This window comes from Crocodylus siamensis, chromosome 2 (assembly GCF_052110815.1).
Source record: "Crocodylus siamensis isolate JL-2025a chromosome 2, ASM5211081v1, whole genome shotgun sequence".
Classification (NCBI taxonomy): Eukaryota; Metazoa; Chordata; order Crocodylia; family Crocodylidae; genus Crocodylus; species Crocodylus siamensis.
Window position 1 is genome coordinate 252,914,044 of NC_143396.1, and position 14,668 is coordinate 252,928,711.

At 46.8% G+C, this 14,668-nt stretch overlaps 2 protein-coding genes across 3 annotated transcripts in view; both read right to left on the bottom strand.

Annotated features, from left to right (window-relative positions):
* The window catches only part of LTBP2 (latent transforming growth factor beta binding protein 2), a 175,048-nt gene extending 165,125 nt beyond the window's left edge, over positions 1–9,923 (bottom strand). The window contains exon 1 of the mRNA XM_090033684.1: positions 166–9,923. The gene's annotated coding sequence lies outside the window, so the exon portion shown is untranslated. The remainder of the gene's footprint in view (positions 1–165) is intronic.
* A 151-nt stretch (positions 9,924–10,074) lies between these two features.
* AREL1 (apoptosis resistant E3 ubiquitin protein ligase 1) overlaps positions 10,075–14,668 on the bottom strand; it is a 33,375-nt gene continuing 28,781 nt past the window's right edge. For both annotated transcript variants that reach the window (XM_090033687.1, XM_090033686.1), the window contains exons 18-20: positions 14,269–14,358; positions 13,596–13,771; positions 10,075–13,329 (exon numbers count right to left, since the gene is read on the bottom strand). In XM_090033687.1, coding sequence (XP_089889813.1) covers positions 13,227–13,329; positions 13,596–13,771; positions 14,269–14,358 — 369 coding nt within the window. In that variant the 3' untranslated portion in view covers positions 10,075–13,226. The remainder of the gene's footprint in view (positions 13,330–13,595; positions 13,772–14,268; positions 14,359–14,668) is intronic.

A 14,668-nucleotide genomic window follows, 5' to 3' on the forward strand; every position in this document is an offset into this window, starting at 1 on the left:
ACGCCAGCGTGCCCTTACAGAGCACACCTGTTTGTGCACACTGTTCGTGCGTGCTGCCCGCGCATGGCTCGGGAGCGCAGCTCCCTGTCAGGCAAGCTAAGAGGGCTCCGGAGGGCTTCCCCTCCGGATTCGCCTCAGCTGCGCTGTACCCTCTGCCCCACTTACCTTAGGAGGAAATCAGCTGTTGCTGCCCCTGCTGCTGTCTCCTCTGCAGCTGCTGCCTTCACCACCGAGATAAGGTGAGTACATGTGTGGCACATGTGCACCCTGCTCCCTCTGCTGCTGCTCCCCAACTGGACCCAACTCTGCAAGTGTTAAGCTTAGAAGATGCCCAGGCAATCAGTGGTTCTGTTTATTACTAATCACGTCGTTCTCAACAGCTAAAAAAGACTAAAGCAATGCAAGAAGCTGCTGCAAGGGAAGCCTTTGGGCCATAACAGATGAAGAAAACCTGCTGCAGCCATTTTACTGGAGATGGGAGAAGGAACAGTACCTGGCTCCTTGGCTTTGTGTAAAATCAGAAAGCTTTCCAGACCCTGTAACCACTTCTTGAACTGTCCAGCACATGCAGGGAGCCCAGAGGCAGCTCCAGCCAGCTTCTAGCTATCTGCACTGTCTGCAAAATGCACTCTGACTAACACTGCAGCCGTACAAGAGAGCAGATTAACATGCTATATAAGCCCTTTACCCAGGTCCTGAGCAAGCAGGTGCAACCAGGAGCCTAGTCTCTTCCTGCGTGAGGCACTGTTGTTCCTCTTTGAGCACAGCTCCTCAAGGCGCTTTCGTACAGAAGCCAGGAGCTCCTTTGCTGCAGAGCCCCAGAATCTGTTCTCTCTCTTCAGTTCCTGTGAACCCACTCCAGCTTTTTCAGCCCCATAGGCCTTCTGCCTGGCCTGTTGGGAATATAATTGGTTTCTTGTTTATTTACAGTCATTTGTTACTATTTGTCACTGAAGAAAGTAATTGGTGCAAGGAGCTTCAGCTGCGGGAAGACTTCCATCAGGAGGGACACAGAAAGTGAGGGTCAGGTCTGAGCAAACACCTGTTCCCCATGTTCATATATCTATGCCCTGACCACCTCCCCTCCAATTGGTCAGCAAGGCCAGTCTGTCTTCTGCTCACAAAGGGAGGCTATGTTCTTACTCTGCATCAACCAGCTTTAGAATCCGTCACAGGAGCAAAGACTCACTTCACACTTGTTTTGCAACTGGACAAAAAGCATATCCTTGCATGAAGCCTCTTCTGTTTTCAGCAACTCCAGCAACACCCTCCCAGTCAGCAGAAGACATGCCAAAGTCTCCTTGGCCCTGCAGCCATCATGGATTATTTTGCAACCCTCTTTCCTTCCTGTTTGCAATGGAAGCGTCTGGAAACCAGTATGCTTCACAGTGCTGTTTGCAGCACCCCGCTCCCTCTGAGACTGGGGCTCTTGCTGAGATGTCACCAGAACCAGCTGTATACACAAAAGCATCCTGATCAAGGACTATAAGGTCAGCAAGTGTGCCAGCCCTGGAGGTGTGTTAAGTGTGCACGCTGCCCTACAGCTGCCCCGACCGTATACATTCACACCACAATGGTGAGGCTTAAGTTGGAGCATGTCCTGACAATCCAGCCCTCAGTATCCTCCCCCATGACCCTGGCTCTAATCTTCTAAACTTAGTGTAGGGGCAGCAGGGAGCTGCAGAGTCCTTCCAGGCTAGAAGACTGTGGCAGGACCGTTCCAGAACCTGGACTGGCCACATTCCACTCTGCCCCACTCCTCAGCCTTCCAGAGTTGAGGGATAAGTCCATAAAGACGTGTTTGCGCCTTTCCTCTTAACAAGGAGTTGTGTAACACAGAGAACAGTGACTGCACCAGGGACCCCAGCTGAGAACAGAGACTTTAATCCTGCGCCCCAGAGGAGACTTGGAAAAAATACCTACATCTGTTGTACTGAATTAGGCTTGTGCCTCTGAGGCTGACAGCTGACCCTGGGTCTTTGTGATGCCAACCCATCATCTCTGCCTGGGTGAAGTACCCTGACTGACTGGAGAGGCAAAAGGGAGCCAGGGAAAACTGGGGAAGGAGCCTGCCCTACCCAAACTTTGGAGATAAAGAATGCCAAGCCAAGTCAGAGTTAGTGCTTTGTCCCCTGCACTGCCAGCTTGGAAGGTAAATGGGGGTGGGGGGCAAGCTGAGTGTCCATTCTCAGGGGCTGCCTCACCATTGATTTGGTGGAGGGGCAGCAGCAGAAATGTCACAGGGAAGAGAGATGAGCATAACAGAGGAGAGGTCTACCAAGAAGGGATAGAGAGACAACCCTTCTTTGCCCTCTGAACCCAATTGTGGCTCTAAGAGCTGAAAGAAGCAGGAAGAGTCACTCACTTCCATACAGCACATCCTGAGGTTCAGTAGCAGAAGACCTTAGTGGCAGCAGCCCCTTTCCAGAAGACCCCGCTTCTGGGTGAGGCACAACACTTACCCTGCCATATACCCTCTACATCTAAAGATTGCAAACTACTCTGTAAACCATATATACATGGCTCACTCACCCATCCCAGATATATTGCCTCTTCTGGGCTGGGAGGCAGCAGCTGTTTCATGGCACACAGCAACACTGCACAACAGTTTAGGGAGGATGAAAAGCAAATACCTTCTCCAGTAGAAACCGCAGGGGGGACAGAATGACATTGCCCAAGTTTGGTCAAGACAGTATGGTTCACACCTAGACTCACTGGAAACAGGCCAAGTCTCTTGGATGACCATAAATAGTCAGGACCTGCATTTAATCTCTCATCCCAAAGACAATAATCTCCAGCAGTGGAGTAAGCACTGCACATCAACAGCACTCCCTAAAGTAACTGGCTGTTTATTAAAGTATTCAATTAGCTCAAACATGATCACCATAAGAGCTGATTGAATTAAAGTATAAGGTAGCCAGGTACAGCTTTTCTCTTCACCTAGGAATACTGGCAGTGAGATCCTGAACAGGTCGCAGGGCTCTGTCTAGTCTAGTATCAAGTATTAGACACTGGCTTCTTCAGAGGAAGGTATTAAAAAAAAAAAAAAAAAAGCCATAGTGAGGTTTTGTCCTAATCTCTTGTCAGACTGAAGACTTCTTCTGCCCTAAAGCAGGAGGGTTTGTTTTGCTAGGGTGTGTTTGTTTTGAATCTCATTTAGCTGGTCACAGCTTCATTTGCTACATAAAACTTCACTTTTTAATCCTGCCAAGCTCTTGCCCACAGTGCTCAGTTCATCCAAGGAATTAATGATTCTGATTTGATCACTTGTGAGCTTATTCACTTTCACTGACTCCACTTCTCATTTCATGAGACTAGATAAACAGAAGCAACCTGTTCCCTTTCCATTCATTAATGGGCCAACCTTTGTCACACCACCTAACTTTTGGAACGTACACAGCCCCAAGGTCTCCTCAGATCTATATCTATCCAGATTTCCATGCATTTTGCTGGCCTATTTCAGAAACATCCTTCTCTCTTTTTGCTATAATTCCTATTAAACAACCAGACTTGAATGCAGTGCTCCAACTGAGAATGTCAGACTCAGCATGGGGAAATTAAATCTAAATGCAACTGACAAAGATGAACAACCCAACTTTTTCCAGCCTACATGTTGTTGCCCCAGATTCTCCCAGTCTTCTGGGTCCAGTAGATCTGGTCCCATTATTCCCCATAGACTGTGAGAAACATCCTCCCTCCTCTGATTGAGAGCAGACCAGTGAAGGTCAAAGTCCTGGGCCCAGGGACAGCATAGCAGCACTAAGTGATTTACACCTCACTAATATGCCTGGTATGTAGCTCCACTGGAACTCTGTCACTTCTCACTTAAATCACAACTGCTCTCAGCCCAGGAAAAGGAGGAACGGAAGGGGGCCAGCTCATTGAAAGACACTTCCAGGGCATTATCTTCTCCCAAAGCCTAGGGACCCTGAAGCTACTTACTGTAAACATGCTGGAACAGACAGGGCAGGCCTCTTGTGCTAGAAGAAGTACATGCAGTCAGGAAGAATTAAAGACAGATGGAGTCTATACACCAGCCAGCAACAACTTCAGAAAGTTACCTGACCTCTGCTGCAGGCAATTAGGCTGTGGTGATGAGGCGCCATCTAGTGTCCAATTCCCTATACTAGACTCCTCCAGTTCCTCAGCCTGCACTGTGCAAACCACTCCTGGTCCCAGGTTTTCTTCACAAGATTCTCCCTGCCTTCCCTTCTGTCGTCTTGCCTGCTGTTGCTGGCACTGTACCAGCAACTGAGGACCTGTGGCAGCCCCCCAGTATGGCATTAATTCTAACTGAGCAAAAGTCAAGTATGTCAGGAAGCAGGTATGCAACATCTGACCAACACATCTGCCTTCAGGAAAACGAGGCACCCCTGAAGGTGCCATATCAGCTCTGAAGGTACAGCTTCCAGCAGCATGACAATAAGAGTACATGCCACATTTCACTGGTCCACCAAGTCCTCTATCCCATTTGTAACAGTGAAATAAAATGCCTGTGTCAGAGATTGCACCTGGTTCACTGTACTTTCCTGTCCTATGGATCAGTCTTTTCTTGTTCCTCAAAATGGTGCCTAGCCTTGACCCTGCAGCCTGAGAATAGTTTTAGCTTGATTACTGCTGATGTTCTTGATTTATTTATTTTTTGGTATACTAAGCTGTTTGCTACCAGTTTCCTGGGGTAGAGAGTTCCACAAGCTAACATTGCATTACGTAAAAATAAATTTCCTTTGATATACTTTAAATTCGTTCCTAGTTACTAAACGAAGGTAGGAGTGTGTGACAAAAGCAGAAGATACTTTTTGAAAGTCACTCAACTACAATTTGGGTTTAAGAAACTGGACAGGAACATCTGCCAGCTAGTTCTATACATTATTACAGAAAGAAAGTAGCCATTGGGTTCCAACAGAATTAACTAACCTGCTATCCACTGTCTTTAAAAAGGAGCAGCTCAAATTGAATTCAGGCGCCTGGCTCTGGTGCTCAAACTGCTGGAATGGGCTTTTGTTCTTGGGCAAGGACTACATGTTACCATCAGTGATTCCCAAACTGAGGTCCCCATAGGCATGGGTAAAGGGAACACAAATCACAAAGCTGCCCTCTTACCACCCATACATACATATTTCCAGGTAAAAGGTAGTTAAGCTACATACATAGTGGCTCATGAGAAACAGAGGGTTGATAGTGATCCATCAGTCCAAAAAAGTTTAGGACCCACTACTCAAGGATATCAACCCCCTACCCTCCCAGGCCAGATCTAGACTGCAGAGCTGTGGGCTGGGCTCAGACATGGTAGCAATGGGGCAAGTGGCAGGGGTGGGAATTAACACAGCCATTATAGAATCATAGAAGTAGGGTCAGAAGGGACCTTGTAGATCTTCAAGTCCGACCCCCACCCCCGACAGGAGAAAAACTGGACTCAAATGAGTCCAGCCAGGTAGGCATCAAGCCTCTTCTTAAAGACCCCCAGGGTGGGAGCCAGCACCACTTCCCTTGGAAGTTGGTTCCAGATCCTAGCCGCCCTCACTGTGAAGTAGTTCTTGCGGATGTCTAACCTAAACCTACTCTCCAATAATTTGTGGCCGTTATTCCTTGTCATGCCAGGGGGCGCTAAGGGAAACAGTGTCTCTCCCAATCCCTTCTGGTCCCCCCTAGTGAGTTTATAGATGGTCACCAGGTCCCCCCTCAGCCTTCTCTTGTGAAGGCTGAACAGGTTTAGGTCCTGCAATCTTTCATTGTAGGGTCTGCCCTGTAGTCCCTGGATCATGCGGGTGGCCCTCCTCTGGACCCTTTCAATGTTGTCCACATCCCTCCTGAAATGGGGCGCCCAGAACTGGACACAGTACTCCAGCTGTGGCCTGACCAGTGTCGCAAAAAAGGGGGAGGATCACCTTCTTGGCTCTACTTGAGATGCACCTGTGGATGCACGACAAGGTCCGGTTAACCCTGCCAACCGTGACCGCGCATTGTCAGCCCATGTTCATCTTGGAGTCAATAATGACTCCAAGATCCCCTTCTGCCTCCGTGCTCTCAAGAAGGGAGTTTCCCATTCTATAAGTGTGCTGCTGGTTTCTACTGCCCAAGTGCAGCACCCTGCATGTCAGTATTGAAATGCATCCTGTTTACATTAGCCCACTCCAGTAACCTATCCAGATCTTGCTGCAATCTTTCCCTCCCTACTAGCGTGCTCACTTCACCCCAAATTTTGGTATCATCAGCGAATTTAAACAGGTTGCTTTTCACCCTGTTGTCCAAATTGCTGATGAAGAAATTAAACAGCGCAGGCCCAAGGACCGAGCCCTGGGGAACTCCGCTGCCCACTTTCCCCCAGGTTGAATATGACCCATTCACCACCACCCTCTGAGTACAACCCTTGAGCCAATCTGCAATCCATCTGACTGTGTAGGCATCAATGCCACAGTTGCCTAGTTTTTTAATGAGGATGGGGTGGGAGACGGTGTCAAAGGCCTTGCCGAAGTCTAGAAAGACTACGTCCACGGCGACACCTGTATCTATTGCCTTTGTGACCTGATCATTGATTGCCCTCTGTCACCTGGGGAATCTCCAAGGCTCATTTCTAAGCATGAAATATGTTGCCTGTTGCCCCACAGGATCAGGCCTCTACCCAATGTAGGACATCAGGCAACGTGCATTTTGCCCAATGAAGTGGAACTACTGTGGTGGGACACATCCTGCCACAGCTGATCCATTTCATTTGACTATGGCTGATTATAGCAGAGAGGAGCAGCACAGTCCTTTACACACCTAGCCTTTCCAAGTTGTATTGCTGCACTTCTGCCAACAAGTGGACAGGGAGAGCCCACAGACTTACAGGAATGACTGGCAATTAACTTGAATAGGCCATGATTAATTTAGCCATATGCAGCATGGAGGTGGAAAGGAGAGCGTTAGCACATTTTATCTCACATACTTCACAGGTACTTGAAACTGGACAACGGACTAATACTTCTGTAGAATCACAAGACAAAAGGCTTTCTCCTGGGAGAAATGCTACATCTATTTACACCCCTACAGACTGTTTCAGTGTTCAATTTTCCTAGATGACAGATTATTTCATTAGATGCTATGAATGAATGAATCACAGCATCTGAAGGAGGAGGCTGTCGCCTACAAAAGTTTATGCCTCTCTAAACCAGTTAGTCTCTAAGGGCACCTATACACGAGCAGCAAGGCTGCTCCAACATGTTGTAATCCCAGCACATCGGAGCAAACTCGATAACTGAATCTGCTGGAGTGTGGTCATTGTCATCATCACCACGCTCCAACAGCCTCCAGCGTGTCTCATGTATTGGTATCCCCATGCTTTAAAGTGGCAGCAGGGACATATTCTAAAGCTCATTCAACAGGCTTTATATATGGCACCCCTGCCACCATTTTTAAGCAAGGGGACACTGATACAGGAGGTACCCTGGGCACTTCAATTAAAGTGCCTCTCCAAGCCACTCTAATTAAAGTGCCCCGCCCACTCCCGGAGCATGTGTATGAATGCCCTAAGATGCTACCTTGCCCTGCCTTCTCTCTGACTTCAGACACGGCTAACTACCTCTGTTTCTGAGGATTAGGGGAAGAATGTCACGTGCAACCTAGCTCATAAGTAGCATATCCACACAATGACATCCCAAATCAAGGGGGTGTATGTGGAGTCAGGGATCCTATAGCATTTTCCCTTGGCAATTTCTGCATCCAGGTGCATGTAGAACTTCAACCATTTATTAATTGCAAGGACTTCTAACTTCATTCCAGATGTGAGCAGTCACAGGTATAGGATGAACTGAGGTTAGAAAGCTTGCTACAAGTCACTGGCACTTCCATTTCTATGACATCAAGGAAATGGTGAACAGGACAAGGATGACAACCAGATGACATCACCCCTCCTGCAAAGAAGGGCAGAAACTCTAGAACCTATTCATGCAGTAGTCATTCAGACTGCAGAATTCTCTCTTCCACAACTGTGACCATTATGTGTTTGAGAGTTGTTTGCTTTGGATGTTATGTTGCATTTCTTTGGATGGATTTTCTTCTGGCAAGGGAAGTGTTAAAGGCTGGATTGCAGAAGGACTGAGTGAGGCCTGGCTAATGACACTCTGCCATCTGGATGGTGAGAGAAGGATGAACGGTTTTTTTCCAGAAGTTTGTGGAGTGGGGAAGGAGATGGAAGCAGGGGAGCTGGAGAGTGCATGTGCTTGTGTGTGTGCCTGTGTGAGCCTTGGCCAGCATGCTGGAGTCCATGGAAGCCTGCTGTTGCAAAGCCCCAGATAATGGAGATAGGGGGAGTCTGCCAAATGGAGACTGCAACTGAAAAGGCTAGAGAGGTGGGGCAGAGGCAGTGTGGCGAGGTCAGCAGAGAAGCTGGGACCTCTGGGGACAAAGAAGAGTTCACTCAAGAGACAATGACAATTCCCACCTGCCATTGGAATCAGCCAGGGACTGAGAAGAAAGCACTGGCCAGTTGCAAGAGTGAAAGTGTCAGGAGTTATGTTTGATTTGAGCCTGTTTTTATGTTCCATCTTCCCCAGTTCCATTGTAGTGTTGTCTCTAATTATTAAAGTTGTTTAATTTAATTCCTAAATTTAACTGTCCTTTAATTGGGTCTCTCACCTCACGAGGAGTTTGTACCCTCATGGCCTTGGCCAACTCAGGGTCCCATCATAACAACCAAACACGTAGCGTTTCTGAAAGTTCCTGCTTCCACTTGTTTGTCCCATACCAAAGTAACATTGGCTATGGACTGTAGGGACACAGACATGTGATTTGGTGATGTAAATATCAAGAAAAAGGGTTATAGTTACTGCTGGGAAGCTAGAAATTGTTCTGAGCAAGCTACAAGGAGTAGATGAGCTATTCACTCAACTTCCAGAATCCTGATCTGAAGCCAGGAGCACTTGGAGGTCTAAAGACCACACTGGAACTCTGGTTTACCCTGCGTTCTTTACATCACCCCCTGCTGAGGGGTCCAATCTCAGACTTCTTAGAACTAGGCACAATGAGAACTTGTTCCAGTTGGCAGCTCTCAGATAGTATTCTTAAATCAGTACAATACCACAGATGGGACTCTGATTCTTATCCTCTACTTCTTGTACTCTATCCAGAAATCAATGCTCAGAGCTTAGAGGCCACAGTATAAGAGGAATACCAATTTAATTACACATTATAATACCTGCCTAGCAATATAATGGGACCCACACAAAAAGCCAAAATTTTATCTGCCTGAGCTGGTGAAGAGAGCTCAAACCTAAGCCTTTGGCTGAATTGCTGTATGATCTGGAAAGCAAAATGTGCATTTCACAGCATCATATTTAACAAGAATGATGTCACAAGACCCTGATTCAATTCGCACAGAATCTGCTCTTTGACAGAATGGAGCTTATTTTTAGCTCTTACAGTTGCAGAGAAAAAGCAAAGACAGTGCTTTTCATCACAGCCTGCACATAGCCTGGATCAGCCCTCAGAACCATGGCAATAAGCTATTTTCTCTGATATCTGATGGTAAGCATTTCCAATTTGTTAACTACACTGTTGATCATTTTAGTAGAAAAACTTACAGATACTGTGATTATACCTCACAATCCAAAATTGGCCTTCTACAACTTCCCAGGTACCAAAAGACTCCAAAGGTCCTCTCCCCAATCAGATTTTCCATTTCCCCACAACATCTACAATGCAGTCAAGCACATTCAGATACAAATATCTGCAGCTAGATAAATGACATAGATTTTATAGGATTATTAAATCAGCAACTATAATGCTAATTGTATTTGCATAAATTCACTAAACTATTTCCTTTCTGAATTTTCAGATTCTACTGTAGTAGACTTTCCAGACTGATGCGGTGAGACACCCCACTAGCTAGCAAGATTTGCTGCAGAATTTTGTTCTGTTTCCAAGGAGTGCCTAGGATCCTTTGATGAATCAGTTCAGAAGGCAAAGGATAGATGAGATGCCCTGCCCAATTCAATGAGGCAGACTCAAAAGATCTAGAAGACTCTTTTTCACAAAGATGCCTAACCAAGTCAAGATCCCTGTAAACCTCCCATGAACTCCAAAGCAAGACAGCAGCATTTTTAAAATATTTTATTTATTATACAAACTATTTACAAAATCTGCTAGTATAACCATAGGCTTCCCAGATCCTGGCTGAACTTTGCTGGGAATTTGCCAGATGGAACTGGGGTCTGACCTGTTTCACCCACAGCTCTGTTTCTAAAACATGCAACATGGTTCTCAAGATACAGGCTGACACCAGACCCTGTAAGATCAAGGGAAGCTCCAGGGAGTAAAGGGTCTGTCTGAGATGGTACAATAAACCTAGCCTAACTTCTTCTACTGAAGCACTTCTATTAGGTAGGAATAAATAAGGAGCCAACACAAAAAGAAAGAAAGAAAAAAAAGGGAGCCTCTACAGCAGGAAAATACAGTACAGGCGACCCCCAACACATGCTGTACTTTTGTCCCCACTGATGACAGTGAAGGGGCAGCATGTAAGATACGCATGTTGGGAAGGGAAGAAATTTAGGAACAAGAAGATCCTTTATCACCAAAGTGATTGAGCTCGGTGTGGAGAGAGGGATGGGATCAGCCAAGGGCCAGTGGGACCAGTATAGGTTTTTAATCAGCTGAGAGCTAACAGCATTCACCACAGTTCTGACTGCACTTGTGACAAAAGAAAATCCTTGGCATTTGTACAACACAGCTGCATTGGGGGTGGCAGCTGCAATGACAGGAGGAGAGAGGGGTCAGGGAACTCTTTCAAGCAGAGGAAGTCTGCCTTATGTCCAGCCACTCAGTCCTCAGAGTGCAAAGTCAAGGCCTAGAGAAGGAAGGAGAGGATTCCTGAGGAAGATGTCATCAGCAGAACTGGCCCATAACCACAAGCTGGAAAGGCCTTCACCAGGCAAGATTACAAGATGCAGGATTGCAATGCAGGGACAGCACCAAGCTGTGCCTTCCCAATCCATGTCAGCTGAGCCAAGCAGCACCATCTTCTCTTGATCTGTGGGGAGAGCAGTGAAGAGGTGGCACAGAGTAACCAGGAGTGGCATCTGCACTGACCACAAAAGCCTTCAGTACAAATGAACTGGTACTATACTCTCCATCCAAAGGAGGCTGGAACCTTACAGAAAGGGAGTCTGCTTTAAAAAAGGGAGGAAAGCTGCTACTGAAGTGATCTGTCAAGAGAGCAACTGCAGGAGCTCTCTAATAGACTGTCTCCCAGCATATCAGTGCCCAAGAGGGAGTGAATCCAGAAGACTGAGAAATCCCCCTGAGTAGTATTGAATGCTTACAGCTCTGGCTGTTTTTTGGCACCAAGATGGCTTATATTTCTGTACAGAAGTGACACACTTGCCCTAGCAGCAGTTAAGATGCTGCCTTAATAAAAGGATTTCCTAACTCTAGAATCTTCACACAAATTCCCAATTTGTTCATTAAGTTTGTACTGGAAAGGTGCACAGCCATCATAAACAGCCATCCCCCCCATGAGTTGGCTCAGGTCAGGTAAACTACTGCCCAAGCTACAGCAGAACAGAGATGGAGGAAGATGGCACAATTCTTTATTGTATTTGTTTTTCTAAAACTAGCTCTCAGAAGAGATGCCAGATTGAGATCTCATCCGAGGTGACTGAAACCCCCTGACTATAGTGGACAGATACAGCACAGGCAGTAGCAGTGCAGGCTTCTCATGTGCTAGCCAATCACTAACATGCCCTTCCTCCTGACCTGGAGATATGCTCTCTAGAAGACAGCTGAGAGTGTAGAGATCTGTTTAGATTTTGGACTCTGACAAAACTGGCACGATTCCTCGATTCTCTTGCCTTTTATTTCCAAAGGGTTGCAGAGCTGAGTGGACCATCAGAATTAAGACCTTGGTCATCAGGCTAGCTGCTCAGTGTCCATTTGGAAGAAGCTCCAGTTTTATGTCTACTGCTGGAACACCAGCAGCACTGACAAGGATAGCAAGAAAGGAGTGCTCAGAAAAGAGAACGTAGGAGGAGAGAAGGCCAGCTGCTCTCCAAGTACCAACAATCCTTTGGAAAACTCTGCCTGCAGCGTGTTGGAAAAAGAGGAGTCTTCTACTGCCATGCGATAGAGGTAGAAGCCAAGACCCCATGGAATGTCAGGGGCTGAGGTACTGGGTTCTGTCCCAATACCATCACCCTAGTTGTACTCCTGTACAAATATAAGTCCAATACAAGCAATGGTAGCTGCCTGCTGGCCAGCTGGCCTATCACTTTTATTACATACATGCCCTGAAGATTAATGTTGGGATAGGTGTTGGTGTTCAGCATTGAAGGCTCACACACTCATACCCATCCCCTCTCTCCTGAGGAAGGGAAAGGAAGGCAAGGGGCACGGGACAGATTCCTGTCCAACATTTATGATCTCTGTCAAACATTCACCAGAGGAGAATCTCCTCCTCCAGTTTAGCTGCAGAGGCTCATGCCAGCCACTGCCAAAAGAGAAGGACGCTTCTGCTGCCAGTCCCTGGCGGAGGTAGTACAGTGTCACTGCAAGGGCCAGCACTTGTGCTCAAGTAAGAGAATGTTCTCTCCTCTGGGCTGCTCCCTCTAGTAGATGTTTCCATCTTTCCTCTGCAACAGGTTAAGAGATGGCTGCATCCAGTGCTGTGGGGAGAGAACTAAAAGCCCTTCTGGGCCAGGTACAGAGAAGAAGGGACAATCCAGTGCCCTGAAGAGACAAGTAATTCAAGGGGAATTATGCAAACTACAAGAGAGCATCAGCAGAGGGATCTGAACCAAGGCATGGAAAGTTATTAAGGCTTCTCAAAAGCCAGGTCTCCAGCAGAACTCCAAGCTGGTCCTTCTCCAAGGCAGCTAGAGGAATCATATCTACACAGACCTCCTCCTGTATCTAACTGTAACTTCAGTTCACAGGTTTTTTCTCCTCAGAGGGATGGGTGCAGAGTCCTGGGAAATCCAGGTGCTGTACCATTCTGATGAATGACCACAGTCCCCTTGCCTTACCACCCTGAATTAAAAATAGGAGTGAGAGGTGGGGGCAAGGTGAGCTCTTGGTGACATACTTTGAATGCGGAAAGGCCATGTGATATCATCTGGATGACAGACCTTGATGCACACAGTCTGCATTCTGCCTCCATTGCCCATGTGAAGGGAAGGAAAACAAGCAGTAGACTGGACCTGGGCCTTGTCCTGATGAGCCAGGAGGATTGGAGGGCCTCTGAAGAAGGGAAATCACAGCATGCCAAAGCCCTCACAGCCCTCGCTGATGGCCAGCTGCAGCATCTTGTGCATTTCTTCATAGGAGTCATAAGTAGGGAGGCACAGCTGGTTAAAACTGATAGAAAGAAAAACATGGAACATGTAACTTTTCTGGGGTAGGAGAACAGATAAACACAAGCACCTTCAGCTGCTCAGTGTCCTGTAGATGGAGTGACACTATGTCCACCACATGTCCATCACTCATTATAAACCCATTGGGCATCAGATGCTGGCTACCAGCAGTCCATGATGGCAGCCTGTCATACAACTTGCCACACACAAAGGGATGGCATAATTCTACATGATGCATGCTGTAGAAAATTGTACAAGCGGGATACTCACCAGGTGTGGGCTGTCGGCAATGTACTATGGGTTGGAGCTGCAATTATCTGGAAAGATGGACAGAGTGCAGCAAACCCTCCTGGAGGCAGCTGAGAGGAACCAGTTGTGAACTGCAAGAGCCTAGCCAGTTCCTCCTGCGTGAAACTGGAAACCACAGTCCAAAACCACCTCATGACCTGAAAGAGAGCAAGGGCAAAGCCAAATCAGGGAAGTAAGTCAACAAGTATGCTGAGAGCCTTCACAGAAAGAACAAACAAAATGCGTTGCAAGCAAGTGGCTTTATCAACAGTCAAAGAACCTATTTGACCTAACATAGCGGCAGATTTATATTAGGAGGAAAAAATTTGCAGCCAGTTCTCACCAGCTAACATTTACCCCTCATGCAACCTCCCACCAGCCTCCTGTATTGTACTGGGAATGTCTCATCCATCTTTAAAACAGAGAAGCTCCCTTCTACTAGAAAGGGGAAGCTAGGTATGTTTAAGATACAAGATATATTTACATCCTGCACCAAGCCAATCCCTTTGCTTTCCCACTGTTCTTCTCCAGGTTTCCAAGTCTTTTGAGATTTCTTATTTCCCTTTCAATAGGCTGGCCTCACCTGAAGCTTAGCAGAGCAGAGGACAGCCAACTCATTTCAATGACCTGCAAGAGGAAATCTCTTCCCACCTACCTTCTCTCGGAAGTGCCAGGACCCTCCTACAACCACAGCATGCGTCTTGAAATCACAGACATTGATGTCTCCAGTACCACACATCAGCAACTGAAAGGAAACAGACCCATTGTTAAAAAAGCAGGAGCCCAGGATACCTATGAGGTTAGTCACTATTCATGTTTCAATAGTTAGCTCTGTGCCTCTAGAAGGCATGCAAAGTGCTCAGAATTCTGGGCTCAGGACACGAACAAGACCAATCAAACCTCAGTTTCAATCAAGAATTAGGACAGCCTTTTTCACAGCATCAGTTTTTCCTGCTAGATATCAGGTAGGCTAAAGGTAAGTAATGAATAGCTACTATAGCAGGAAATAATGGAAGCCCTGAAAGAGGAGAGACAACATTTCTATGCACTCCTTT